At 37.2% G+C, this 27,087-nt stretch overlaps 7 protein-coding genes across 12 annotated transcripts; 4 read left to right on the top strand and 3 right to left on the bottom strand.

Moving 5' to 3' along the window:
• The first annotated feature begins 250 nt into the window (after window positions 1–250).
• LOC142980269 (uncharacterized) lies at window positions 251–14,644 on the top strand. 3 transcript variants are annotated; one of them, XM_076125642.1, is made up of 13 exons: window positions 251–270; window positions 5,843–5,923; window positions 6,036–6,246; window positions 6,403–6,526; window positions 6,673–7,490; window positions 7,738–8,075; window positions 8,303–8,419; window positions 8,566–9,202; window positions 9,400–9,427; window positions 9,504–9,581; window positions 10,175–10,284; window positions 10,394–10,445; window positions 10,588–14,644. In XM_076125642.1, the coding sequence occupies exons 2-13, from the start codon at window positions 5,855–5,857 to the stop codon at window positions 14,495–14,497; spliced, it is 6,492 nt and encodes a 2,163-aa protein (XP_075981757.1). In that variant the 5' UTR covers window positions 251–270; window positions 5,843–5,854; the 3' UTR covers window positions 14,498–14,644. The 3 variants fall into 3 exon arrangements, with proteins under 3 accessions (XP_075981757.1, XP_075981747.1, XP_075981765.1); XM_076125632.1 differs by lacking the exon at window positions 251–270 and having other exon boundaries at window positions 5,636–5,923; XM_076125650.1 differs by lacking the exons at window positions 251–270; window positions 9,504–9,581 and having other exon boundaries at window positions 5,638–5,923.
• Window positions 577–1,805, top strand: LOC142980288 (uncharacterized). The gene is made up of 2 exons (XM_076125661.1): window positions 577–698; window positions 925–1,805. The coding sequence occupies exons 1-2, from the start codon at window positions 648–650 to the stop codon at window positions 1,582–1,584; spliced, it is 711 nt and encodes a 236-aa protein (XP_075981776.1). The 5' UTR covers window positions 577–647; the 3' UTR covers window positions 1,585–1,805.
• On the top strand, window positions 2,568–4,365 carry LOC142986244 (uncharacterized). Its single transcript, XM_076134621.1, has 3 exons — window positions 2,568–2,624; window positions 2,931–2,996; window positions 3,175–4,365. Exons 1-3 carry the CDS (start codon window positions 2,568–2,570, stop codon window positions 4,225–4,227), a joined length of 1,176 nt encoding a protein of 391 aa, XP_075990736.1. The 3' UTR covers window positions 4,228–4,365.
• Window positions 14,645–14,676: 32 nt separating the features above from the next.
• Window positions 14,677–16,307, bottom strand: LOC142980296 (HIG1 domain family member 1C-like). Of its 3 annotated transcripts, none has more exons than XM_076125674.1 (3): window positions 16,079–16,307; window positions 15,614–15,719; window positions 14,677–15,457 (listed from the first exon to the last, which is right to left on the bottom strand). In XM_076125674.1, exons 2-3 carry the CDS (start codon window positions 15,702–15,704, stop codon window positions 15,267–15,269), a joined length of 282 nt encoding a protein of 93 aa, XP_075981789.1. In that variant the 5' UTR covers window positions 15,705–15,719; window positions 16,079–16,307; the 3' UTR covers window positions 14,677–15,266. The 3 variants fall into 3 exon arrangements, with proteins under 3 accessions (XP_075981789.1, XP_075981797.1, XP_075981803.1); XM_076125682.1 differs by lacking the exon at window positions 16,079–16,307 and adding an exon at window positions 15,937–16,072; XM_076125688.1 differs by lacking the exon at window positions 16,079–16,307 and adding an exon at window positions 15,932–16,045.
• Window positions 16,308–16,917: 610 nt separating this feature from the next.
• On the bottom strand, window positions 16,918–20,044 carry CAHbeta (carbonic anhydrase beta). Its single transcript, XM_076125597.1, has 5 exons — window positions 19,785–20,044; window positions 19,024–19,108; window positions 18,762–18,949; window positions 18,415–18,603; window positions 16,918–18,096 (listed from the first exon to the last, which is right to left on the bottom strand). The coding sequence occupies exons 1-5, from the start codon at window positions 19,875–19,877 to the stop codon at window positions 17,887–17,889; spliced, it is 765 nt and encodes a 254-aa protein (XP_075981712.1). The 5' UTR covers window positions 19,878–20,044; the 3' UTR covers window positions 16,918–17,886.
• LOC142980242 (serine/threonine-protein phosphatase 2A activator-like) lies at window positions 19,569–21,999 on the top strand. Its single transcript, XM_076125586.1, has 2 exons — window positions 19,569–19,758; window positions 20,281–21,999. Exon 2 carries the CDS (start codon window positions 20,281–20,283, stop codon window positions 21,262–21,264), a length of 984 nt encoding a protein of 327 aa, XP_075981701.1. The 5' UTR covers window positions 19,569–19,758; the 3' UTR covers window positions 21,265–21,999.
• A 201-nt stretch (window positions 22,000–22,200) lies between these two features.
• LOC142980260 (HIG1 domain family member 1A, mitochondrial-like) lies at window positions 22,201–26,513 on the bottom strand. Of its 2 annotated transcripts, none has more exons than XM_076125621.1 (3): window positions 26,288–26,513; window positions 23,777–23,878; window positions 22,201–23,075 (listed from the first exon to the last, which is right to left on the bottom strand). In XM_076125621.1, the coding sequence occupies exons 2-3, from the start codon at window positions 23,868–23,870 to the stop codon at window positions 22,861–22,863; spliced, it is 309 nt and encodes a 102-aa protein (XP_075981736.1). In that variant the 5' UTR covers window positions 23,871–23,878; window positions 26,288–26,513; the 3' UTR covers window positions 22,201–22,860. The 2 variants fall into 2 exon arrangements, with proteins under 2 accessions (XP_075981736.1, XP_075981725.1); XM_076125610.1 differs by lacking the exon at window positions 26,288–26,513 and adding an exon at window positions 25,573–25,741.
• Window positions 26,514–27,087: the final 574 nt, after the last annotated feature.

The following is a 27,087-nucleotide window of genomic DNA, read 5'->3' as shown; positions in this document are numbered from 1 at the left end:
TACCTAGGCTATGTCGTCAACATTCTCTAACGAATAGAAAATAATAGACCGTTATGACGTGTATTGATTTGTTCACCTAGTTATCTAGGTTACAAAATAGGTAGATAATTACGTGATTTTATTTATTTGATAAGCATTTATTTAGGTATTCGTGTATGTATGTATGTGTTGCAATTTTAAGATTTTATATGTCACAAACAATTGGACTAAGCAGGCAACGAAGAGCATCTATCTTTATCCAGAAAGATTTTTCAGGTAGAAGATAACATTGTGAGTTTGATTATGATTTTCTTAGACGTTAGTAAATTAGTATATTCATCATCTACCTATAAATGGCGTTCTTAGATTATCCTGATGTAACAATTTCTAACACCGTAACATAAGTGATTTTGTTTTTGGGACAAGTTGTGTTTCCTTTTTGCGTATACCTACTTAGGTTCTTGGCCAACCTTCTGACTATTTAGCCGTAAATTCATATGACACACTCTACGTGACTTTGCGCGCACTTGTTATTTAATTAACATATAATATTGATACGGTCTAACGAAATATCTTACATAGTTTTCAAATTAATGCGTACAAATGTGGTAATACATAGAAAAGTGTATATAAAGTGTGGTGACTTATATTTTACTAACTTGTGAACCATGTCTCTCATACAGATAGCTTGGCTATTTGTAGTCGCTTCCCTGCTTACGGTAAGTTTTCATTAATATATTAAATTTATTGCATTTGTAAGTAACTATAAGTATAGGAAACTGATAAAAGCACTGGTTCAAAAAAACAAAGAAAAGGGAGGATAAGTTGGCAGAGATTTTGCTGAATAAAAACACTATAATAAGATGAAAACGGCAGGATTGAATCCATTATAATTTGTTTAATATAAACTGACTAACTTTATTTAATAATCTATGTTGTCTTTAGGGATCTCAAGCGCAATGGGTGAGCCGCAGCCCATTCGCAGTATGCCCATCCAACTCAAGAATACGTTACGACTCATGCAGTGCAGCACTTGACGACTTAAGCATGTTGTTGCAACTGGCTAAAGCAGTAGAAGAACCGTGTGCTCAGCCGAGCAATGGGCTCAGCGATGAGATCATCATGAAGTTGGTTAACGCGTTAGTGTATACTGCTACGCAAAACTGTGGCGCGAATAATGCTGGTAGTGGAGGCGCTGGTGGCGGGATTGGTGGTGGCATCGGTGGTGGAATTGGTGGTGGAATCGGTGGTGGAATTGGTGGTGGCTTAGGGGGTGGTATAGGAGGTGGTTTAGGGGGTGGAATAGGCGGTGGTGCAGGCGGTGGTGCTGGCGCTGGTGCTGGTGCTGGTGGTGGTGCAGGTGGGGGCGCCGGCGCTGGTGGTGGCTTAGGAGGCGGTGCCGGAGGTGGCGCTGGCGGTGGTGCTGGAGCTGGAGGCGGCCTAGGCGGAGGCTTGGGAGGTGGTCTCGGCCTAGGCGGAGGTCTCGGTGGTGGTATAGGCGGCGGCGCTGGTGCTGGCGGTGGTCTAGGTGGAGGATTAGGAGGGGGTCTAGGTCTTGGCGGCGGTCTCGGCGGCGGCCTCGGAGCTGTTGGAGACATTCTATAAGCTGTAAAGTGCAATTGGGATCAAAGCCATGGCTACAGTGCAGCTAAATAATAAGAATTAAGTTGGTCTTATGTCCAAAGTTTAAACAGTTGTACTGATAAATCTTTGTTAAATTGGTTTCTAAATGTATCGTAATAATCACTTCTTTTTTTAATTTGTTCTTTTTGTAAACGAATGTTGATAAAGAAAATGTGAAAATAAAATAAATTATAAGTATACAATCTATTTGTTTGTGTTTTGAAATTCATTCATGATGCTTTTCAAAGTAACTACTTATGTGATACTCGTAAGAAATGTGTGGCATTCCACTGTATCTACATGATCGTGAATATCTTAGTTTTAGATGAGAAAGCCCTTGCTAAAAACTTCTTGTTGATTAATCTTATTCTTGAAAATATACATAAGCGGAACGTTAAACTCTTTTAGAGTTCTTCTTTCTTTAAATAAAGTCTGGTAGAACCACTTAGAACATTTTGAAGTTTCTTGTTTTGGACTTGAAGACTGGCAATTGGGATTTGAAGAGTTACGAGAATTGATGCATATCAAATTTTATATCAATCCCAAAACAGTAGTTTCGTAGAGTTATCTAACGTCCAAATAGGCGATTTTACAGGATACAAAAAGACACGGATATCGTAAGAGTTGTACGAATTTTAGTTTGGAAAACGTTTTTAAGTAAGAACATTGGCAAAATTAAAGTTACTTATTACTGAATTTTGATTTGAGATAAAAATATGTATGCTCACACTTTACATAAAGGATTATTTAAAACAGTTTCTTCATAAAGTCCTTTGACAATTTAATTGTGCGTCCATTTGTCACACTTTACGTGACTTTTAGCTGATGTAATTTAAATTTTAAATACTTGAGTATTGATAGGGGTTCATGTGGATATTTAATTAAATTCGTACGTGCGTAGATATGCAGGATACGAATATATATATAGGCAGGTGTTGTTGATTCTGTTTGACCAGTTGAGGACCATGGCTTACCTGTGCATGCGAATAGCGTGGATACTTGCGCTCACTACACTTTTCACTGTAAGTTTTGCATGCATGTTTGTTGTCTTGTTTATATCCTGTTATAGTCCGACAACTTGAAGAGAGCTCCGGCAAGCACGATTTACCTAGATTTTAATTATTGTGCTGTGTGTTTCAAAAATAAAATAGTTGTATCAAACTGGTCACCGTCAGCTGCCGCCGGACGCGTAACTAGCACACCAAGCTCTCTAGTAAGTTGTTGGACTTTAGTCGTAAACGTTTTTCAAACTTAATTTATGATTACAATATTATTTGTAAAGACCATAACTCGTATTTTACAGTAAAAATAATGCTTGTTATCCACAGGTGTGTCAGGCTCAATGGGTTTATCACTCGCCATGCCCGTGTGCAATGTACCCCACAACTACAAGAGTATGTTATGACTCTTGCAGTTCTGCTCTTCAAGACCTAAACGCTTTACTGCAATGGACAAAATTATTTAAAGATAAGGAGCGGAGTGGACAGCAGGGTCAAATTGGTGACGATGCTATCAGGCAGATGGTCGATGCTTTAATATACACTGCGACGCGAAATTGTGGCTCCAGAGTAGGTGGTGGTTCAGGAGGAGGCGCTGGTGCTGGCTCAGGAGGAGGCGCTGGTGCTGGCTCAGGAGGAGGCGCCGGTGCTGACTCAGGAGGAGGTGCCGGTGCTGGCTCAGGAGGAGGCGCTGGTGCTGGCTCAGGAGGAGGCGCCGGTGGTGGCTCCGGAGGAGGCGCCGGTGGTGGCTCCGGAGGAGGTGCCGGTGCTGGCTCAGGAGGAGGCGCCGGTGCTGGCTCAGGAGGAGGTGCCGGTGCTGGCTCAGGAGGAGGCGCTGGTGCTGGCTCAGGAGGAGGCGCCGGTGGTGGCTCCGGAGGAGGCGCCGGTGGTGGCTCCGGAGGAGGTGCCGGTGGTGGCTCCGGAGGAGGCGCCGGTGGTGGCTCCGGAGGAGGTGCCGGTGCTGGCTCAGGAGGAGGCGCCGGTGGTGGCTCCGGAGGAGGTGCTGGCGGAGGCTCCGGAGGAGGCGCTGCCGGTGGATCAGGAGGAGGCGCTGGTGCTGGCTCAGGAGGAGGCGCCGGTGGTGGCTCCGGAGGAGGCGCTGGCGGAGGCTCCGGAGGAGGCGCTGCCGGTGGATCAGGAGGAGGCGCCGGTGGTGGCTCCGGAGGAGGCGCTGGCGGAGGCTCCGGAGGAGGCGCTGCCGGTGGATCAGGAGGAGGCGCCGGTGCTGGCTCAGGAGGAGGTGCCGGTGCTGGCTCAGGAGGAGGCGCTGGTGCTGGCTCAGGAGAAGGCGCCGGTGCTGGCTCAGGAGGAGGTGCCGGTGCTGGCTCAGGAGGAGGCGCTGGTGCTGGCTCAGGAGGAGGCGCCGGTGGTGGCTCCGGAGGAGGCGCTGGCGGAGGCTCCGGAGGAGGCGCTGCCGGTGGATCAGGAGGAGGCGCCGGTGGTGGCTCCGGAGGAGGCGCTGGCGGAGGCTCCGGAGGAGGCGCTGCCGGTGGATCAGGAGGAGGCGCTGGTGCTGGCTCAGGAGAAGGCGCTGGCGGTGGCTCAGATAAACCTGGTGGAACTTCTGAAGACGGAACCGGAGAAAGTAATGGGTCAAAAGGAGACAATAGTGATAGTAATGGACTAGGTGGAGGTCTAGGTGGTGGGTTAGGCGTAGGTCTCGGGGGAGAACTTGGAGGGTTATTAGATGGAGGCCTGGGCGTTGGCCTAGGCGCTGGTTTGGGTGGTGTATTAGGAGACGGTACTGCCAGTGGCTCGGGTGAAGGCGTGGGCACCGGCAACGGTGATGGTATTGGAATAGGCAAGGGTAGCGGCGGTTCTGAGGACACTCCGATAATAGACGACAACAATAACTCTAACTCTGACGATTACAAAAGTCCAGGAAATGCTGGCATTGTAAATGATCCAACTGGGACGATCACTACTGGTTTAGGTAAAGACACTGACGCTGGTAGCGGACAAAATGATGCTAGTTCCGAAAACGGTGGTAACTTAGGAGGCTCAAAGGGAAGCCTGGGAGAAGGCTCAGAAGATTCTGCTGGAAATACTGGTGAAGGCACAGACAAAAACACAGGTAGTAGTCCAGGAAAAGGCGATGATGATAGTAGTGGTCTAGCTGAGGGTCTCGGTGGTGGGCTAGGTGCTGGTCTTGGAGCAGGACTTGGTGGAATTTTAGACGGTGGCTTAGGCGCTGGGCTAGGTGCCGGTCTGGGTGGTGTGTTAGGAGATGGGGCTGCAAGCGGATCAGGCGAAGGCGCTGGCAGTGGTACCGGTGGCAATAACGAAGATACTGGAACTGGCTCTGGTGGCGGCTCTGGAGGCGTAGTTGATAATCTGAAAGACGTCACAGATAATAATTCAAAAGACGCCAGCAATGGCTCCAGGGGAGACACTAACCAGGATTCAGAGCGCACTCCCGAAGTAAATGACAGCAGTAGTTCAGATAAAGCCCCGACTGAGAGTTCTGGAGGCACAGATATTACTGACCCAGAAAATATTACAGGCACTGGGGTAGGAAAAGGCGTTGGCACTAGTGAAGGTTCAGATGGTGTGTAAAGTGGAGGTCTAGGAGGCGGCGTTGGTGCCGGTCTCGGAGGAGCTCTAGGTGAAAATATTATATAATAGATTAAAGTAAGTTACAAAAGTAACTGGTGCACAATAGTTGAATTTCATGTCTTTTTTCTTTAGCGATAAAATTAGACAATTTTAGATGGCAAAATTATATGAGGTGTTAAAGATTTGCTAAAAAATTGGGTAGTAAACCCTTTTTTTTTTCGTAAATCTATAGTAAAGTAATATAATCAATGATGTATAAGTAAACATTATTACCTACAGTATCGGAATATAAAAGTATAATGTTAATCTGATTTGTGTAACAAAATAAATACTGATTACAATTAATTCACTTCTTTTTTTTTGTACCCTGGTATTTTAAAAGTAAATACACATTTTATCTATGTTTGTTGTGTACCGCACGTAAAAACCCGAGACTGTTATAATTATAGTAATAATTATGAATATTCGACTAAAACTAACGTGGTTATGTAGAGACTACTCTATTTCGCACTTGCGCTTATCTGTCAACAAATACGTTGGTTGACATTTGTTTGATTTTTGAACTAAGTTTATTGTTTTCCATGAAGTTGTTGTTAAATTGAATTAGAGATAAGTTTATAACACAATAATTTAATAAACTAATTTAATTTCTAATATGTAAATAAGAAACCTTGTTTGATTTTAAGTCAAATGTCAAGATGACTTCTGAGACAGAAACTTTAAAAACAAATGAATTTCTCCGACGACGAAAGCTAAGACTTCAACAGGTTTGAATTTTGTCACTATTTGTATTTTGCATTGCAATTTAATCACTATTTTTCAAATTAGTTTAGTAGACAGTACTCTTTAAGTTGTTTAACGTGTTTCAATATGTTTTAGGTTCGGGAGCAATCTAAGGACATCGCTAAAAAGATACGACAGCGCGCTAAGGTCGAAACTTTGCGGCAGGTCGTTGATCTCGACGCTAAGAAACAAAAAGAATATTTTGACCGGCAAGAGAAACTTGTCAAACGCCTGGAAGTATTGTATGCGAGAGGCGTAAATAACGTTGGCGCGAGTCATCAGAGTGCATCCGACTTAACTCAACAAGGTAAAGAAATGCAACAGATTGCATCTAATAGTTTATTGAATATTGTTTTGTATCGCATCTTCTAACTTTTGGTAGCTACTATGACAGCAGCAAACATACTAAGTGTAATTAAATTTAAAATTATTTTTTGGTGTCATATTGTTTTGAACATTTCAGATACAGTAACTAAAACAGATTTATCGAAGTTAAGAGGCAAAGAAGCTGCAGCTGAGTTAAGAAAAAAGAGGCAGGATAAATTAGATGAACAGAAGAAGCTTTTGGATCGAAAACTACAGGCTAGGTAATAATAAGTTGTCTTTTAAAATATACTTGCAAATAGGTAACTCTTTGTTGTAACTAATTGACTTAACAGTTATTTGTAACACACTATGTATATGGGTAATTTGAATATTCTAATACATACATGAACTGGTTTTATGTTTCCAGAGAGACAGCCAATGAATTGAGTAGAGAAAAGTCATCAGTGGTGGCAAATAAATTGTTATCAAAAAGTACAACATCAAAGGTTTCTGATGACACAACTCAAAAAGCTGTTAGTTCTACAGAAGTTGGAAAAGAAAGCACTAAAGATGGAGATAGTAACAAAATTGAACAAGATAATATAACTAAGAATGATATGGCCACACAATGGGAAGTTGAGACTATGCCCAATGAGTGGGAGCCAGCTGTCCCAGCCTTAGTACTCCCTAAAGATGACATTATTAGCTTAAAAGATGATGACAATGTGGAAAAGAGCAAGAGACTGGATTTATTTGCTCTTAGTAAAGAAATGCCTTCAGACTTACGAGGCAGGCATGTAGTTGTTTCTGAAACTAGAGAGAGTGTAAGACCTTCCTTGACACTAGTTTCTGAGTATCTACAAAGCCGGAAACTGCGGTTAAGAGAAACAGACCCTCCAACTACAAATAGAAGGCAAACAGATGATATACATAATTTGAAACAGACCATTCTTCGAACTAGAAGTTCTAAGAATGAAGGTAGTCCTTTCTCCGTGTGTCATGTGCTAGATGAACAAGTTATTCCAATGCCTTCGTGGCATGCTGAGAGAGGTTGCGAGTTCTGTGCTCAAAGTATCAATAAACAAAAGAGTTCGGTCCAGGCGAGACAGTTTAAATCTGTCACTAACTCTCAAATAAATAGAATCTTTAGTTCCATTACACCTGAGAAGAAGCCTGCTGTGGTGCCTTCTCCGGTATTGAGAACAACCAGTCCGTTTAGAAGAAATAAAATGTGTCAAAGACTTAGTAAGCGATAAGTTGGAAGTTCATTCATGGCTCCATTCCATTAGATGTGGTTATAAGGCATTTTCATATTAAGATACATACATTGTATAACTTAGTACATTAATTAACCTGTAAATAATGTTCAATTTCATTGAAACTAATTACCATACCTTCATTTAATCTGGTTCATCTGGCTTACATGACTATTTCCTTTTGTGTTAAATTCCCATCACCCAAGAGTTAGTTGAATAAAAACTTTGTCTTACAGGTCCAGGCAGAAGTAGTGTTGTTCCAGACACAACTAAACCAGATGTAGTACTTAGTAGGAAAAGCTCTGTGCAACTGTACAACCACCAAACAAGAGATACGAGAGATATGCCACAAGGTGATGAACCACTTGTGGTAAGAGACTTGCAAACAGAGGAGGATGCATACTCCCAGGCTATGAAGGAGGTTTCAACTCTCTATGAGAAAGACAAGGAGTATCAGAAAAAAGTTCAAGACATGAGAAGTAAAGTGGCTGTGACTAAGCAGACTGTTGAGAAAGAATACAAAGATACTATTAACTTTCTCAATTCTTTGCCGAAAGATAAAGTTAAAGTTACTGTGAGTATCATGAAGTTATTGTAAAATCTTTTTCCTAAAATATATATACAAATTTCAAAAAATATATTCAGCCATTCTTTGGTGAATCCTTTATATAAGGCTATTATATATTTTTTAGGCTTTATATATTTTTTTATATATTAAGCTAGTAGGAATGCAATTATCTGTTGTCATTGAAATAGAGTAATTCTTCCACAAAATTAGTCTAATTGTTTTTTTTATTTTAGAAAACTGCATACATGGATGAACATCGACAACAAATGCTAAAAGAAAATCGTCAACATAAAATGCAACAAGAGTACAGGAAAATTGAAAAAGAATGTAGGAGACAACATTCATGTGCTGTAAGTATATATTTAGTGTACCATTTCCAACTTACAACACTTACATTTTCTTATCTTAACTACATATTTTCAATTACTGCCCTTATAATGCAGAGAATACTCCTTAATAAGAAGTTGTATTCCGTAACATAATTTGTTATTTTTAGAATAAAAGCCGCAGCAAATCAGGATCTCCTTCGAAACGCGATGATGATGAAGACTTCGCTGATAGAGACTTCCAGTACTCTTGGATGCCGGTACCGGAGAGTGATGGCAACCTCGCCATCCACACTATACCTAACTCTATGAAAGAAGGGAAGTCTGGCAACAGTGTGAAGTTCAGCCAAGTTGACAGCTACCATGAATACAGGTCTCGTCACAAACACACACCACCCACTAAGGACACGACTAGTCACAAGAAACATCCCGTTAAAAAACGCGTTGAAGCTGTTATAGTAGACAAGAATGCCAGTCACTCAAGCAATGACTCTTCTACAGGTTCAGATACTAGTTCTGTTGAAAACTTGAAGCTTGATAAAGAAGTGAAAGACAAACAAGACACGAATTCCTCCGATGCCGAAAGAATTATCATTTACAAGATTCTTGACACAAAAAACAAACATGCTAAGAAGAAGAACAAAATTCTGAGTGATATAGCCAAGTCATTAACTTCAATGAAGAAAGTTCAGAAGTCAGTGAGTGAGGATAATCACAATGAACCAGATAATAGGCTGCTAAATAATATGAGCAAACCAGTCAGTAAGACTGCTGATAATACTGTCTCATTTGAACATATTAAAGAAGGTTGGTCGACTTCTTAGCTTATTCTAAACATAACATTAGCTCTTTATTTCATAATTTTCAGCTCATTTATATTCTCCTTACCTAAAGAGGTAACACAAAATTGCCTGATTTATGGACTTCTTGAAATAGTATGGATATTTTTTTCTGTAGGCTTGTAATAATGCTTCAGTTCTCATATTATCTTTATTTTGTTCTAGGTATCTACAAAGTTACTGAAGATAAAAGGTAAGCATGATTACTTTCGCAATTTTAAACATCCCATATTTATGTCCCTATAATGACATGTCGTATTCTCCGTTAGTAGGGGAACTTATAACATGATGAGTTATACTGCTAATGTTGAGTGCTGGCAAACATCTACGGGTTGCAGGCCTTGGTGGTAAATAATGTCCTTTTTTGTACTGTGCAAGTAGATATCACATGTATAGTGCCACCTTGAACTAGGTAAATGAGTAGTGTAAAACTCGATACTTAGATTTGAATATACTGTTTCGGAAAGGACACACTCGAATCGAAAAGACATACAATGTCTATAGTTCTTCATGGTATCTTCATTTGATAATTAGACAGCATTATAATTAGCGCGGTTGTTTTATGTCTATTTCCAATAAGTAAGAATAGATTCAGTATATTATGAGTAAAAAGGAGTTGTTCATTTTCTAATCATCGTACGTAAATTGCAGATAGTGGCAAGAAATCTCTTATATAGTGATTTTACACCTTCATTTTTCTAGTCCCCCAGATTCTATTTTTCTGCCTATTTTTACGTCTAGTTTACCTGATTTTTATATAAATTAAACACAATGTATCAATAACATAATTCTAAAATCCTAATAAATACTTTGCGAACAAGAGAAGCCAGGAGTTTCTTGCCAGTTTTTCTCATTGGCCCCACCCGAACTGATCCAATGTCTAGGCGAACGGTTTTTTTTATCTTTCCGTGATTTAATATGAAACCATGATTTCTTACAGGGAAAATCTTAACTCGATATATTTCACAAATGATCAAGCAGATACTGAACAAACTTCCAATATGAAATGTCGTTGCAAGGATCACCATGAAGCACAGAAGACGGAAAAAGGTATTTATATTTCTTATATGAAATATAATATGTTGATTCACTGATGCATGACATACATTGTTAAAGAAATTCATTGAGTTAGTGATTTATTTTGTTTTATTTTTTCTAGCAACCATGCTGCAGTGGCAAACAGGAGACATCAGTCCTCACCCTCCTACAAGGTAACTCATTTCCTTAGCTTTCATGAATAATCGAGGGTGATAACTTTTTTCTTTTAAAAGACAACCTTAGTAGATATTTAAAAGCATCATCATAGGTATATTAGACAAAGTGCAGATATTAATGTCACTAATTTATTTGCAGTACTCAGAAACAGTGCCAATGTCTAAATAAATCCAAGGAGAAAGAGTGCGTTCCAGCTGCAGAAACTCCAAAAGTCACACGTACTCCAGCGAAGCAACCTTCAGCCTCGACCTCGACATCTTCATTCAAAACAGCTACTAACGACAAGGCAAGCAACGCTCGTACTGAAGGCGGCTTTATAAAACTTGTCGACGAAACTGGACAGGAGGCTGGTAAGTTCTTCCTAGGTGCTGCTGGATTCCTTCAAGACGATGGCTATGAGGTAGTCATACAGCTCAGGAAAAAGGACTCCGCAAAAGATGACAAAACTTCTCCTAATATATCACAGCAGCCTGAGCAATTACAAAGTAAAGAAAGCGTCAGTGATTATAAAGATCCATCAGGTAGTGAAATTATAGATGTTATAACTTTGGAATCTCCGGAGTCGCAGAGCATTGGCCAGGTTAATAATGTTGGAGATTCTAAAATGAACGAAGTTTTGCCAAACAGAAGTATGGCAGGGAAGGAATCGAAGAAAACATCGCCTCTTGTTTCCAAACATTCTCAAGAAACAATGGTTGGGGAAACAGTTCACTATAATACTAAAAGTGTGAGTGTATCTAGTGATTCTAGCGAAGATATACGTTTGATACAATCTAGTGAGGGGAAAAAGGATGTCGCTGATAAAGCTATTCAGAATTATGGGAAGCCTGAGCCACTTTCTAGGCCTGCAACGACTACCTACACTCAAACTACAAACTCGCCTATTCACAGACCAATGTATTTCCACATGAGCTCTTCAACTTCAACTGCCTATATGAGCCCACCAGATATGATTTTACCCTCATTTCTAAGACAAGATTCTGGTACGGGTGATGATGACACGTATCCACTGAAAGGCATAAATGCTGTATATAAGCAAGTGAAATGTAACAAGAACAATAGAAAATGCAGACATGCAAAGATCTCAAGTACAACAAACATGCATGTAGAAGGTAGTGGAAAAAATAAGCATTCACTTGAGACTCCTGATACGACACACTATCACAAAGTTTCGTGTGCTCGCAAAGTCTCTAGGGTATCCAACAAAAAATGCCAGTGCCATGACTGTGGAGAAATTCCGAAAGATAACTTAAAAACTTATTGTCATAGAAACAAAAATATACATAACCAACCACCTCGAAATATAAATATGTTTGCAAATAGAAATAACGGAAAAGATAAATGTAAAACTACAATGGGACATAAAAAGAATTCCGCAGCTAGCCTCAATCCAATTATCAAGGAGTACATAAATAAATTGTTGGCTCTTAACAAAGAGGGACTCAAAGCGATAGAGGTAGCAGACCAAGAGTGCAGTTCAGTCGGCACGCCTGGTAGTTCAATTATAAACGTACCAAATAATGTTGATGAACGAAAAGCTTCAGTCGGCAACAAGATATCTTTAGAGTATATTAAGAGTGCCCTAAAGCAACAAATAATAGAAGAACACCTGAACAATCGTTCTAATTTCCCTGAGACCTTGTATAATTCTATAAGCAGAAATATATTGACTCGGAGACCGCGTCGTAAACCAGTTCATAAAGTGAAGTCTTTAAATATTTCTAAACGTTTTATTAAAAGAAACAAAACTGAGGAACCTAAAGCTCCTAAAATAGTATCACTTTCAACAACCACAGATGATAACAGTAAAACATTTGCAAGTTCAATTGCATGCGATAGCAAAACGAGATCTCGCAGTTCTCCCACGCCCAGACCAGTCCAGCCTTCCAGATCGTCCTCTACTTATAAGGAATATAATGCAGCTAAAATTCCACCTTCTAGGGAGCCATCTAAAACGGACCTTAGTGACGAAAAACTTTCACGAAAAGGGGTATCTCCTCCTCTTCCAAAAGAGGGTCCCAAGAAAAGTCAAACTTCACTTTATCCGTCACATAAAACAACAATAACCGATACATCACAAGACTCCGAGTCCGCCAGAGAGTCTCAACGGTACTATAAAAGTAAGACCGAAATTCCTATGAGTATGTCCACGCAAACTAGCCAGAATATTGATAGTGACTTGAAATTAGCAGAAGACAAACTTCAGAATATGGAAAAGATTGCAGATCTCACGGAAAAGTGTACAAAACGCCTGTCGAATCTTGCTAAAGTCCTAGAAGAAGTCAGGAAAAATAAATCGCTGATTTATAGTCAGATATCCGCTTCTGACTCCACCGACTCCCATTCAGACAACAAATCTGACAAGGTTACCAAAAACACTGAACCAATTGAAACGGTGGATGCATCAGATAGATTAGCTAACGAATCTCCTGAACTTGTCCAAGAAAATGAACATACAAATGCTGAAAAACAAAAGCCACACTCCGAGTATATCTCGTTTTTGACTGATATTCCTAAACCACAAGTATTCCAGTTGCCAGAGCCTAGGGAATGTAACCCGTTGCCATCAACTCCGTCACTAGCATCAGTGGCATCCCCTGTGACTACAGATACGAGCACATCCGAAATTTCTAAATGTAGACCTAAACCACCACCTGCTTTAACAAGGATGCATTTAAAACATGGTCAGGAATTCATAATTCCACACGAACTCTCAACTGTCATAGAAGTAGATTCTCCTATGAGTGTGAAAAACAAGAAACATTCATCTCGTAACGATGTTCCGAGTAATTCTAATAGATCATCCAACGAGGATAAAGATTCTTTGAAAGACGAAGTCAGACAAACTGCTATAATAAAAGATAGAGACAACTCTGTAAACCCTGACTTACTTCAAAGTAACACGGAGCTACCTAAACATTTGAAATTTTCGTCTACGGAATCATCGGATGATTCAAAATTCCAAATGATTGACTTAAAACATTTTAATGATATAATGTTAGAACCTTTCATAAGTATCCATGAATATGCAAAAAAATATAATGTTGAAGCACCAGATGAAGGTTCAAATATGGAAGACATCCATAAAGAGGATGCGATGAATGACGATGTTAGTTCATTACATTCTGACGGCAGCTTGCCTGATGTGATAGCAGAGTTGCTCAAACGTAATATTATAACTGAACCTTTCAAGTTTGACACAGCATCTAACGTTAACTCTACTACTTATTCGTCAGAGTCTACATTATCAATGTTAGCACTGTCAAAAGTGCGGAAGGGAAGGAAAAGATCGAGTGTAGTGTTCCACAACAAAGAGAATATTGGCGAAACATCTGACACTTTAAGTATATCTTCGAATCCCGACTTGGAGAATGCTTTTAAGAGACTCGGAATGGGGTGGGCATCCTCTACATTAAAGAAAACGAAAGAGCGTCTAGCTTTGTCGTCGTCGTCAAATACATCCAGTTCCAGTATTTCACAGTTTAAAATTAAAAGTTTCAATCAAGATATACCTGCCCTCGTTACCGATTCAGTTTCATCTGTGCTCTTGTCTAAAAAAGGCATCCACAATAAAAAGACAGCACCTGAAAGTAATTCGAAAGCTGCAGAACAACAGACAAGTTTTACTAATTCAATGACTGTGAAACAATTTTTAACCAATGAACTGGCTAAAAAGATTACTTTCACCAATAATACTAATGTCAATGATACAGAAGAGGAATTTATTTCTTTATTTGAAACTAAGATGCCTGAAGATCTGAAACAGCAGTCACAAGTGAATCGCGATGAGCGTACTAATGACAGTGTTTGTAGTGTGAACAGGGCGCGCACATCGACTCCGGTTCAGATATTCAAATCAATGACGTATCACTCAAGCTCCAGTTCTAACGTATCTAATGGCTTGTTTAGTAATGCTGATGACTTATCTTCTGTTAAAATGACGTCAAACTCCATGAAGAATCATTCCACATCTGATAAAGATGACTTAACCATTCCTAACTTTAGCCTTAAAATGAAAAAGAGTTCAGAGTGCAGTAAGAGTGATTAATGTTGGTAAATTGTTAGCTTGTGTGTAAAATATATTTATTATTTATGTGAAAATTGTTAGTTTAAATTGAAAATATATATTATGATAATGATGTTTGGACTTAATGTATATTATGAATAAATCAAAATGAGTTTTAAACTTTTCCAAGTGGTAGTTTTATTCAAATAAGTACTAAAATATTGAATCAGAACATTAAATTTTATTTGAACTATGACATACACAACATTTTTAAGATCTTCACATTCAGATTTCAATAATTTCAATAATCTTGTTTCTTGAGATTTTTATATACAGGATCATAAAATATGTAACTTTACATAACATTACATAATACAATTAAACATACTCTTCTCCTTGTATGTGTCACATATACTTTAATTACAGGAACAATCTGTTAGTGTTACATAAATCTAACAAGTACTTGTGACTTGCATTGTCTAAAACAATGTGTTGGATAACACAGCGAGAAAAAAAACTCATCTTGACAATGCTCCAAAACAGCACTGTTTTATAATTTTGAGCTAATTATTCACTATGTTATAACTTAACCCAATAAATAACATTACATTATTGTAAATTAATACCTGCTAAAGATCACAGAACACAATTAGCTCCTAAACACTATGCTAATGGGAAACTTAAGATGAATTAATAAATTAAATAAATATCCTTAGCAAGTGCTGATGAGATTATGGATTCTGCAAATAAATTAATAGTTTTTAAGATTGCAGTATAAAATAAGTTTCCCTAATAAATTGTTCTAAATGAGTTATTCTTTTTTGTCATCCTTTAGTAGATGATCTTTTACTAGGGTGTATGCAAGTCCTATTGTAAGTGCTGACACTACAGTGCCCTGGGCCGCCACTCTCAATTGCATTAGGAACACACTTGTGCTCATTTTGCCTCTCGTTTTGTATTTGTAAGCACCAAATCCACAAACACCGAGCAGCCCAATTATTCCTGAAATTCCAAAATATTCATTTTAATATGTTGCTACCTTATTTCATCATATATGACAGTAAAAAATCTTTTAGAACTACTCTAATGTATTGGCTATTAATTAAGCTGTGCTAAATGTGATCATGAGTTAATTTCATAAAAAATTATGATTCTTACCTATTATCATAAATGGTGAGTCTTTAGACTTCCTGGCTAACCTCTCTGACTGAGATTCATCATTATAATTAAACGCTGGCCTGCCCGACATGATTAAGATTCACACCTGAAAGGGGAATAAAAAAAATATTCAGTGTCATAACCTTCAACAAAATTAGAAATTGCCTGGCTTTGGATACCACAACATCTATAACACGTGAACGAATTTTGGAAAAACTGCACAGTATTTGCATTTAGCTTCTATTTAAATAACACATTAAAACAAACATTTTGACTGAACGAATCAAACTGAATCAAAATCAGTATCACAAAACATACCGTACCGTACTATGCGAGTGTTAAATTTTGGCGGGTAATTAATTACCCAAATTAATCAACGTTCGTACTAATCTCGTAAATATTCCACTAACAAAATTATATAACTAAAACATTTAATTATTGCATCACAATAATGCGAACACTTACACGCTGTGTGACAGCCAGCCCCTACTATTGGTAACTTGGAACTAAACTTTTCTCGCGCTTTTCTCAATATTGTTCCGTCTCCACTGGTTTCCATGAAATTGAGAAGGACAGAATACTAAATACGAATGTCAATGTCGATGTCGTTGGGATGTTCTCACAGAAAATTCCAAGTTTTCCGAGACTTGTCGTAATAGTAACCGTCAAAAAATGCTGAAGGTCGGAAACGTCAAATTAAATGTCACTGTCACTTTATTGCCATGTGAGAAACGACGACGTCACGAGACACGATTATTCATCATGATGTTATTTCATTACGTAGCTACACGAGTTCTATGCGACGTAACACTGATCTCAGATTCAATTCATTTACATCGCTAGGTACCTACTTAAATACATAGCTGTAAAAAAAGAAACACTACAGGTGGATACTATTGAATGGCTTTATTAATATTAAAATTTAATGGTCGTATGTAATGTAGGTGTATTTTTGGAGATCAAACGTAATATAAATTGGCAATTAATATTAGAAATACCATTATGTAGCTCGTGGCTTTCATATTACTATTCTGAAAACGTCATAAGAATAGTACACGTGTTTAAAGTGCTATTTTTGGGTTGGTAATTATGTATCCAGTTTTAGTAAGTACCTACCTACCTACCTACTTAAATACGTATGTTGATTCATTTTGTGTGTATGGTCATCATACACACAAAATCGTTATCTCCTCAGACCGTGGAAAATAGTTAAGACATTTTGACATGTTTTGAGGGATAGCTTAATAAAGGAAACGTGCGATCGTTTTGGTAGGTACCTAGTATTGATAATGAAATTCGCTTAATAAAATCACATACAAAAACTATATTTGGTCCCAATAAAAAACAAATATTTCACAAAACAAATTATAAATAAATACTTAGCAATAAAACAATGATATTAAACTTAACTATTAATTTTAACCACGTACAAAAAACAAGTATACAAGCATAAAAAACCTTAAGTAATTTTATCTTAGCCTAATTTCAGTTGTCTTTATTCTCAATACAATTTGAATTTAACATTGTGACCGTAGTGAGATAATATTTTGCTGATTAATCGTTCAGATATTCTTTTTAAAATAAATTACTTGATAGGAACTTCATCCGTGATGCGTGAGTATTGCCTCCGGATCTAAGTAAAGTTATTAGTCGCATTTTGTAGACTAATCTGGCAATCAGTAAGGGAAAGATATAATAGCCCATATTTTTATCAATTTAGCTGTCCAGATTCTAGGAAATTCATTTACTAGTACCTCGACTATTCTCGACGTATCTTCTACTATCCAATATTGTCTTAACGCTAAACCAAATAAAGTACAAAAACACTGGCAAGCAAAACCTATAAAAAATATTTGTTCTGATTTCGATCTAGTTAAAAATTTAGATATACCTAATCATACTGCCGTATTGTATTTCTTTGCTTATCAGTTGTACCAGTTGGAAAATAATGGGATTAAGGAAATAACTTCTTAGTTTAACTGGATTGTCTACAGAGCTATTAAATAAATTTTAAGGAAAAGTTAAACCCCGAACAAAATTGTGCACATTTTAAGTAAATTTGCCCAGATCATTATGAAACTTGTTGACTAAGACAGGTTGTATGTATGACAACCAGGTAGGTACGCGCCGATTCACAATACTATACAGTACCTTACTTTTAAAGGTTTAAAGACCGTTGACGATTCATAAAATAGAACCGGTAACGGAACTGGAAATGTCGAGACTAAGTACAAAACTAACTACAAAATCATAAATAAGTATAAATTGCCGTCTTATGAGTAGTATCTTCTGACTTCCGCCAATATGGATTCATATGAGGATTCATCTATAATTATAAATCTTTTGGCTCGTCGACTAAAATAGTAGATATCGCCGGTGTAAATGTCGAACCAAAGCGCGTGTATGTGCAAATCATGTTTCTCCAACCGCTTCTTCAGCATACCGTAGGACGCTACGTTTTGTAACTGTTGGAGTGTGTTCACCTGGAATATGAAATAGATACTCATAAGGTTAATAAATACAAATAATTAACGACATATTTAGACCGTTTGTGGCGCCGCTGTAGCGCTTTCTCGCCGCAGTCTTGATTATTTAATGGCGGATCCAAAATTGTGGTTTGATGTAGATTTTAAATTAGGTTTTAGCCGGTTTTGTTCCGGAGATAGTTGTATTATGAGTAATTACTTTTGGCTTGGATCTCCTAGGCCCCTCCTCTGGGATCCGCGTGTGTCAGTATTCAGGTACTTTAAGTCAGTCCTCCTGTTTGTAAATACTATTGGTGAAAAAAAACTAGTAGGTACCTGTGATAGCTTGTCTTCTATGCAAAATTTGTTGTCAGGATCTATGTAAGCCACAAATTTTCGGTGAGGTGTTTCAGCAGTGAATAACATAGGCTTTGTGAAATCACCATGCATACCGATGAATTTGTCCAGGCTAGTGTGTGCGTGTGTACACAACCACGATTTCAGCGGCGACAATCTTCTTTGTTCCTAGAATCAAAGTAATCCTTATTACAGTCCGAGAGAACTACATTTTGGAGTACACCAGGAACTGTTGTGTTTCAAAGAAAAAAAATATTATAGCTAGGTACTACTGCTATGACCATGGAATGATACTGACTTTCAAATAGACAAGCAATTATACTTACTATGCTGGACTCTTCTTTGCTCTTCAGCTTATAAAGTAGATTCATAGCTTTGCAGTCACTGTGCCCACAAACGATGATGTGTCTTATATCGTTAATAATACAGCCAAGCTCCAGCGCTGCAGGTTCGCAGCTGGTCATCTCATCCGGGAAATATTGTGAGTGTGGTATCACGTTCCCGGCATTCCTCACTGAAATGAGAATAAATCTGGATGTTTAAAACGTCTAACATTTACAAACACATGAACTATATTGTTCTACAGACCAACAAACATATCGCCGACACTGGTCTCAGTGAACCTAGTTGGTATCATTCGACTGTCCATGCAGGTGTAGAAAACTGCTTTGGGCTGAGACAGAAAAAAGTGTTTAGTCACAAACATGTTGTTACTATAATACGGCTGTTTGTTGTAAAATTAAATTACGTAGGTAAGTAATATGGAAAGTTAGTTTTATGACAACGAACACTATTTTATATCATATCGCTATGGACTTAATTGTTTAATCTTAGAACGGTTAAACATCCCTGCATGTTGTCTAATAATTTATGTAAAACGGGAAATCATAAAATTTTAAATTGCTGGAAATCCGTGAATCAGTGAAATGTATGTTAAAAGAAGCCAATTTAAACTTCGCGCTCAATAATACTGGTAATATTTAGTTGCAATTACAGTATTAGCAACATAATGTGTACTTACAAAAAACCATATTTATAACTTTATTTTATTTTTAAAGTTAAGTTAGTCTACTTTAGGTATCCACGCATATTTTTGAACGTATTTTTTTTGGCAAGGATCAACCAAGGTTGGTAACCCGAAACTGACACAATCACAAAACTAAACTGTCAATGAAATGTCAAAATAATAGTATTTTTTATCAAATAAAATAAATTTGATTGCTAAACCTACGAGGAAGCCGGTCACAGATTTATTATCATCACAAGCTACTTCGAATTTGTAACTATTCTAAACTACGTGTAAAAATCAACAATAACACAAAGGTCAGTGGCATTATATTAACACTTACCGTTGGGTTGTCCTTTACTTCTTGAAACTGTTTAACCATACTTGCTCTATCCAAAACACGATATCTCATTATTCCTCTTAATATTCTCTCCATGTTTGTGTATTTTAACACTTACATTAGCTTCACACAGTTGTTGTAACTACACAAAATAAAGAAGTAGGGTTGCATGTGGTTAAACGGAGATTGACATCTCTGACCTTCATTAGCGAAGCTTATCGTGTCCGCCGTCGACTTGCCTCAGCGAGGTAATACGAAAATATTGTGGGTCAACGTACATACGACTTTATGTAGCGAATCGCACAGATTGCTTTTTTGCCTTTATCAAATTCCACAGATGTGTATCATAACATTAAATAGATAGGGCACACAGGTAGCATTTTTGATGTAGGTAATATTAGGATTGAATTTTTACAGAGACAATAATAACTCTTTCAGTTGGCATAAATATATTTTTATTTTTAATCCATAATTTGTAATGAAGCACTAATTGTTTTAGATGGCTGAATGTGTTATTGGAGATGGATCAAAAAAAGAAACACCAAGAAAAACTCTTCCTCCCAATCACCGGTTTCTGCAACCTGAAAGAGCAGTTAAAAATATAACTGACATGGCTATCTGGGAGAAATCTGAAGCTTACATGGAATACACTGGGTTCATAGCCACACTCAATGAAGCTATTAAAGGCAAGCCACTGTCTGTTGACTGTAAAATATCTGATAATGTTAAAAAACTATTGGACATGCTTGAAAAGATTGACAGAATCATTGATGACTACCCACCAGTGGAGCAACCACAGAGGTTTGGTAACACTGCCTTTAGAGAATGGCTAGGAAGGGTCAAACATAATACTACAGACTTCTTACAAGATGCTCTAGATCCCACTTTACATGTGACTGTTCCTGAGATCAAAGTTTACTTGGAGGAAAGTTTTGGTAATGCAACTAGAATTGATTATGGCACAGGACATGAGATGTCTTTTATCATGTTCCTCTGTTGTTTATATAAAATTGGTATGTTGGAAGCTGATGACAATGTGGCTACAGTGTTCATGATCTTTAACAAATACATACAGATTGCAAGAAGATTACAAAAGACTTATAGAATGGAGCCTGCTGGCAGTCATGGTGTATGGAGCTTGGATGATTACCAGTTTGTCCCATTCATTTGGGGTAGTTCACAACTTGTAGACCAGCCAAAAATATACCCTCCTGCTAAATTCTTAGAGGAGGATATAATTGATAAGTATGCTGATGACTACATGTTTATTTCATGTATAAAATATATTAAAGAAGTTAAGAAGGGTCCATTTGCAGAGCACTCAAATCAGCTATGGAGTATCAGTGCAGTGGGCTCTTGGACAAAAATTAATCAAGGTCTTATCAAAATGTATAAAAAGGAGGTGTTGGCCAAATTCCCTGTAGTGCAGCATGTACTGTTTGGATCCCTTCTACCTATTAAGAGATTCCCACTGAACCATTAGCATAAAGTACAGGATTTAAAAAGCCCAGAAAGGCAGGGCTGGCATGGCTTAGCACCATGTTGTAAATATTGATGATTCTTCATTACATTTATCAGCATGGAATGATGTAAATGTAGCCAAGTTGTTACATAATTAAATATAACCTCATTTATTCTTATATCTTCATTTTATTTTTACTGTTATCAACAAGTAGCAATGATACTACCTTATCAGTTTTGTTTATTAATCTGTGTAATTTGTTCTTATTGTTTAAGGTCCAGTATTATGAGTTGTGCAATTTTTATGAGTCAAATGATCTACTTAAAATTCTAATGTGATATTAAATACGTAGTTATTGTTATATGCCTTATGTGTGATTTTTTGTGGGTAGCTAGACTAGGCCAATGCAACATGTCATAAAATTTAAGAAAATTTTGATTGATTCAGTGTATACTTAATCATAATCTTACTTGCTTACTTGTTTAGGTCTTGTTTGAACATATTGTTATTTCTACTACTAATTTTGGCAAGTCATGTTATTATGTATTGTGTTTTAATGATGAACATTGGTGTAGTGTGATTGGCTAGTATTAAAATTGAATAGGTGTTCATTTTCTTCAAATAATATTCTAAAATTGAGAATATAAATGTTTTTTCCATAGAGGATAGAAGTATTGCCAATGCATAATACATTTATAACTCACCTGTTTCATTATTTATGCTTGAAGCATACTAAATATACGTTTATGTTTGTTATACCTAATTGTGTGTTCTCATAAGTAATTTGCCTACCTACTTAATAATAAATAAACCTTATTTAAGTGTTTTAGCATTTAATGGCAATTTTTTTAATGTACACAGTAAAATAATTATTTAAAATTCTGTTTTATTCTCCAATGCACTTACAGAACCTATATATGTTCAAGACTTATTTTCTAATGAGAAATACAACACAAAACATATCGTATTTAATTTATTTAAATAATGCGTATAAATTACGACAATCCTATTTACACTTATAATAATAATACAATAATATTAAATCAGGATTTAACAAAAAGCTGGTGTATGGATGTGTAGGGCGAGGCCGAGCCCACATTTTGACATTTTTCAATTAATATTTCGTTGTAATCTTAAACCTTTGGATGGATGAATGGATAAAGCAAATTTGAAGATAAGGTAGAGATAAGCATATCACAAACTCACGTAGGAAATATGAGGCAATGCGATGACATAATCATAAATTATGAACCTATTTACCTGTATTCATTGAAACAGGTAAATAAATTAGTTGTTGTAAATTAACATTCTTTGGCCAAAGTACTCATTGGTGTCGGAGTACCTATACCTACTAAAATATTATTAAACCGGGCCAATGCATTTGACTAAATTCCATAAATAGAAACCAAAACCAAAAAGTGCTTTAAAAGCAAATACTTAGGTAATAAGTATCTGGTCAAGGTATCTATAAGCACGTACTTGAGGCTGAGGTTTAAATAAATCTAAATCTGACTGATCTAGTTGAAAAAAAACCTCTTAATTAAAGCCTCTTCTAATATCGACCAACTTTGCTGACAATATAAGCTAGATTCTTAGTACAAAATTTCTACATCATCGTCAGTTAGGTTTCGGTATTGCGGCGATCGCTACGTTTCCTTTCTTGTTGAAGTGGTTGTTGTAGATGGTGTAGATCATGCCGGCGGTGAGAGCGCCGACTGCGGTGCCTTGTGCGATCACACGGAACTGCATTAAGAACACGCTGGTGCTCATGGCGCCGCGGCGCTTGTAAGCATAGGCGCCATAGCCACAGGCCGCTGCCAGACCCGCGATACCTGCAATTAAGAATAAAGTTGTAGTGAAGTAGAAACGACAATAACTGTTCTGAGGAACATAATTGATTACCAATTTTAGTTTCCAACCGGGCTTTTACTGCACTTTTACCGGCAACTTTACTAAATTCTAATGAAACTTTTTTTTGATCATTCTTGTGTTAGGTTATTCGTAAGTCATCCTATTTACTTGTAGTAGGTACCTAATTTATTTTTTTGTCAGCAGATGCTGCCAATCAGGTACACAGCACATGTCACTCGAATTAAGAAGACCCCAGCGCCGGACCGAGACGCGGTTCATTCTAGACCATTTGTGTATAGTAATAAAACAGATCGGCGCAAACGATTTGAACTTTCAAGGTAGTCTCTCGGTCAGTGTGTTAGGGAAAGGCAAACATTTGCTTGTAGCATGTGTTTGTAACGTCAACTAAGTTATGACGTCAATCGTAGAAATAACGTTATGTACGTCGAGAACGGTTTCACGAAATTACACAATGATTTCGAAAGACTCAAGTGGCTCAATGGCTCAATTGGTCACTAGTCACTACTTGGGTTTGATTACTAACCTCGGTAGTGTATAGGTATTTATTTTATGAAAGCGCCAGCAGATGATTGCCTGAATTTTAGATTTGAGTTTTCGGTGTCCGTGTTTGTAATTTTAGCTTTCAATATTTAAAAAAGTGATGTACTTCTTCGATACATACCGATCACCATAAACGGAGATTCCTTGGACTTCCGCGCCAGTTTCTCGCCCTGGCTTTCCTCGTGGTAATCGTATGTAGGTTTTTCCTGCGACATGTTTATAACTGGAACGAGGAAAACACAAATGTTATTTACCTTCAACTGAAATCTTAATTACGACATAATAGCATAATAGGCTGAATCAATCAGGTGCTGAGGTTTGGTTTATTATAATTTATGGTTCAAAGGGGAAAACACAAGGTAGGTATTTGCCTGTTTGTCTATATTATGTGGATTTCCGCTAGAGCTGTTGCAAATCGAATAACGGACAAAGTTCCTGCAATGCATTTATTAATTTTCTTAAGGAAAATAATATCTAACTTATTAATTAATCTATCTATCGAGTTTATGTAACTTCCTATTAAACTATAACCTTATTATAGAATAAATGAGAAAGCAGCAATCGTGTCGATAACCATAATAGGAATCGACGTGACGTTTATTAGTTCACCTGTTGATTTACAGTCCATTGTTCACAAATGAAAACTGGCGATAGATGGCATGATAGGCAGGTGCTTAATTAAATATTTTCTCGCGTCGATATGTTAACTAGCTACCTTTTATTTATAATAGACGGTAAGAAATGTATTATCTCAGTATAAGAAATAGAGGTAAGTAGGTACAATACCACTAAGCTCGATATTTTGAATACAATTTCGATTGTTCTGTGTAGTGCCAGCTGATGACCGATAATGTGTTGAATCAGTTGAATGCACATTGTGGCTACTGGGAAATGTTAACCACTTATGTAGTCTAAACATGTATCGTAGATAAGTCCCTACGATATCTACTACTCGTTGGATTATAGGTTGAACTACTTTCTATACACATGCACGTGGTACGAGGAAAAATGCATTAATTAATTAAATAGTTGTTACTTAAATACCCAGTAAAAGGTCCATTTAAAAATAAGTAGTTTTTTTTATATCCTAAGCTTACGTACCGATTTATACACGCGCTAGTACAAGGAAAAACTTATAAATTAATTAAAACTTTGTAACTCAAATGTTTAGTAAAATGTCCATTCGAAAATCAATCAATCTTTCAATTTTCCAAGTTCAGGTACCTAGGTGTCTACAGATTATACTATTCATCAGAAATGGCAGTAGATAATAGTATGCTATATTTTGTCTGCATTAGAGATATCGTATCATATCTATGTCATTTAAAGCGTTTCAACACGAGGAAGTATCGGAATTTTGTCTTGGGATTTAGTTTTGATTAAAACTCACAAAATCTTTTCCGGACATTACAATAGTAGAGAATATTGATGATCTATTTTTATTACGGCGGATGAATCCGGCAGCACTACACCACAACACGTAAACATGTTCAAGTTCACGGTAAATCGCGCTAGATCTCAAGGTTTACACTTCAGACACATGCTACAGACGTCAAACACCATAAAATGAATACCTACGTCTTTGATAAATGCTAACAGCGCATTAGTTCTTTTACTAACTATTTAGGCAATTGTCACCTGTTAAATGATGCAATAAATAGACAGTGCTAGAAAAATGCAAGGTAAATTCCTCATTTGTAAGTTCTTAGGGTACGTAACAACAAAATGTTATGGTCAAAGATTTTATTACCTAGATAGGAACTTAGGAATTATAACAAGTATTATGTGTAAACTTACTTGTAGCAGCAGAAACATAAAACTCGGCAGTAATTTTATGAAAACTACTTTATCAGGTGCAAGTAAGCGGGGAATCTTAAAATCTTTTATTTATTCACATAGGTATTATTAAAAACTTACGTGTTTAAACGGGTTGTTCAATAAAATATATCAAAAATGCGATATAATCCGTATCTGGCTACAACTGGATACAATGTCAAGGACGCACACAAAAAGCGCTTTAACTCACGACTACGCGCTATACACGTGATTGAATAGACTGAATCAAGTGAATTGAATTTGTACATTCGCGGACTAAAATGTGCTCCCAACTCGAGGCGGAAAATCGGTAGAAATTACTGTTCCGAATCGGTACACAACAGTTTTGCACTTTTGTACTCATTGGATCGCCATGTTATGAGATATTTGGACTACCCTAACTGAAATGCATTGAAAGTAAGTTATATAGGGGAATAAAATACCTAGTTGTTTTAATTCTATAACACAAAACATACGTTCTAACTAGTGGTGGCGTGGAAATAAAACGAACAGACGAGGTGTCATTCCGTGGATTCAAGAAATTTTCAATTAGGTACTAGTGTTAAATTGAAGATATCTTACCTGCACCTTTCAAAATTCTCCAACCTCAATAATACTGAAGTAAATTTTGGTAGAGATACCAAAAGTTACTCCCTATGATAACACTGAGCGGCCACTCGTTCAAACTATGACATCATCAAATCAACTGCCTCGGGGGAATTCACAGCCAACGTCAACAATATGCACTCGCACTAATGAATAACCCATTGTTATATTTCTAAAAGTGGACTGTGGATACAATACTATCTTATCTTACCTTACAATACGGGTGGATTCTAGTCCGGCTGCGAGCTGACTCGGCAATAGCTGGCTCTAAACTTCTTAATAAAATGTAAAACAGTTACACTACGCTACGCCGTAGTATGACGTCACAATTTACATCTAGTGTGGAGTGCACAGCGTGCACACGTTTATCATAAAATTGAAATAGATACTTCAACGATCTGTATCTAATAGTATTGTTTTTTTTTCTGAATTAGCGACAGTGTGGTTACTTAGTAGCAAATTCACAAGTACCTACGTGTCTAACAAATTATTCGTTTTGTAAATGGATATTGGATACACACGTACCTGTGCGATAGTTATCTAACACAACGTCAATGCGATAACACTATTAGATAGGCTATTTCAATAAGTCCTGATAGGAAATTTTGACAAGTAGTAGTATAGAATGGTATTGATTATTATTAGTATTTACTAAAGCGTAAGTTGTATTAACCTTTTATCGTATTTTAATTCATTTAAACTTCTATACTAATATTGTAATTGCAAAAGTTTAGATGTTTGTTACTCAATCACGCCAAAAACGGATGATGATAAAATTTTACCTTTAATTCTGTTACCTTTAATAAAATTCATATAAACGAATTATTTCATACATTTTCCTGGCTAAGTATTTGAACTTTACAACTTTGAAGACATAACAACAGCACGTCTTATGTCATGATATGTCCATGTCAACGAAATGTTAAAAACTAGTAAAATCTTGATATTTTCAGTAATATCGATGATAAAAATATTGTGTATGACCTGTGTTATACGTGACCATAAAAATAA

This window comes from Anticarsia gemmatalis, chromosome 2, assembly GCF_050436995.1.
Source record: "Anticarsia gemmatalis isolate Benzon Research Colony breed Stoneville strain chromosome 2, ilAntGemm2 primary, whole genome shotgun sequence".
NCBI lineage: Eukaryota > Metazoa > Arthropoda > Insecta > Lepidoptera > Erebidae > Anticarsia > Anticarsia gemmatalis.
Note: the sequence above shows the minus strand (reverse complement) of the source record. Positions and strands in the feature narration are given on the sequence as shown.

Bases quoted from the DNA above. Each gene is read 5' to 3' on its own strand.
- LOC142980288 (XM_076125661.1), top strand. From the start codon at position 648: ATGTCTCTCATACAGATAGCTTGGCTATTTGTAGTCGCTTCCCTGCTT. The intron at 699-924 runs GTAAGTTTTCAT...TGTTGTCTTTAG, and splicing joins TAGTCGCTTCCCTGCTTACG to GGATCTCAAGCGCAATGGGT.
- CAHbeta (XM_076125597.1), bottom strand. From the start codon at position 19,877: ATGGAGAGAATATTAAGAGGAATAATGAGATATCGTGTTTTGGATAGA. The intron at 19,109-19,784 runs GTAAGTGTTAAT...TTTCTGTCTCAG, and splicing joins AAGTAAAGGACAACCCAACG to CCCAAAGCAGTTTTCTACAC. The intron at 18,950-19,023 runs GTCTGTAGAACA...TTCTCATTTCAG, and splicing joins TGTCGGCGATATGTTTGTTG to TGAGGAATGCCGGGAACGTG.
- LOC142986244 (XM_076134621.1), top strand. From the start codon at position 2,568: ATGGCTTACCTGTGCATGCGAATAGCGTGGATACTTGCGCTCACTACA. The intron at 2,625-2,930 runs GTAAGTTTTGCA...TGTTATCCACAG, and splicing joins CGCTCACTACACTTTTCACT to GTGTGTCAGGCTCAATGGGT. The intron at 2,997-3,174 runs GTATGTTATGAC...GCTCCAGAGTAG, and splicing joins TGTACCCCACAACTACAAGA to GTGGTGGTTCAGGAGGAGGC.
- LOC142980269 (XM_076125642.1), top strand. From the start codon at position 5,855: ATGACTTCTGAGACAGAAACTTTAAAAACAAATGAATTTCTCCGACGA. The intron at 8,420-8,565 runs GTAAGTATATAT...TGTTATTTTTAG, and splicing joins GGAGACAACATTCATGTGCT to AATAAAAGCCGCAGCAAATC. The intron at 9,203-9,399 runs GTTGGTCGACTT...ATTTTGTTCTAG, and splicing joins ATTTGAACATATTAAAGAAG to GTATCTACAAAGTTACTGAA.
- LOC142980242 (XM_076125586.1), top strand. From the start codon at position 20,281: ATGGCTGAATGTGTTATTGGAGATGGATCAAAAAAAGAAACACCAAGA.
- LOC142980296 (XM_076125674.1), bottom strand. From the start codon at position 15,704: ATGTCGGGCAGGCCAGCGTTTAATTATAATGATGAATCTCAGTCAGAG. The intron at 15,458-15,613 runs GTAAGAATCATA...TTGGAATTTCAG, and splicing joins CTCACCATTTATGATAATAG to GAATAATTGGGCTGCTCGGT.
- LOC142980260 (XM_076125621.1), bottom strand. From the start codon at position 23,870: ATGTCGCAGGAAAAACCTACATACGATTACCACGAGGAAAGCCAGGGC. The intron at 23,076-23,776 runs GTATGTATCGAA...TCTTAATTGCAG, and splicing joins ATCTCCGTTTATGGTGATCG to GTATCGCGGGTCTGGCAGCG.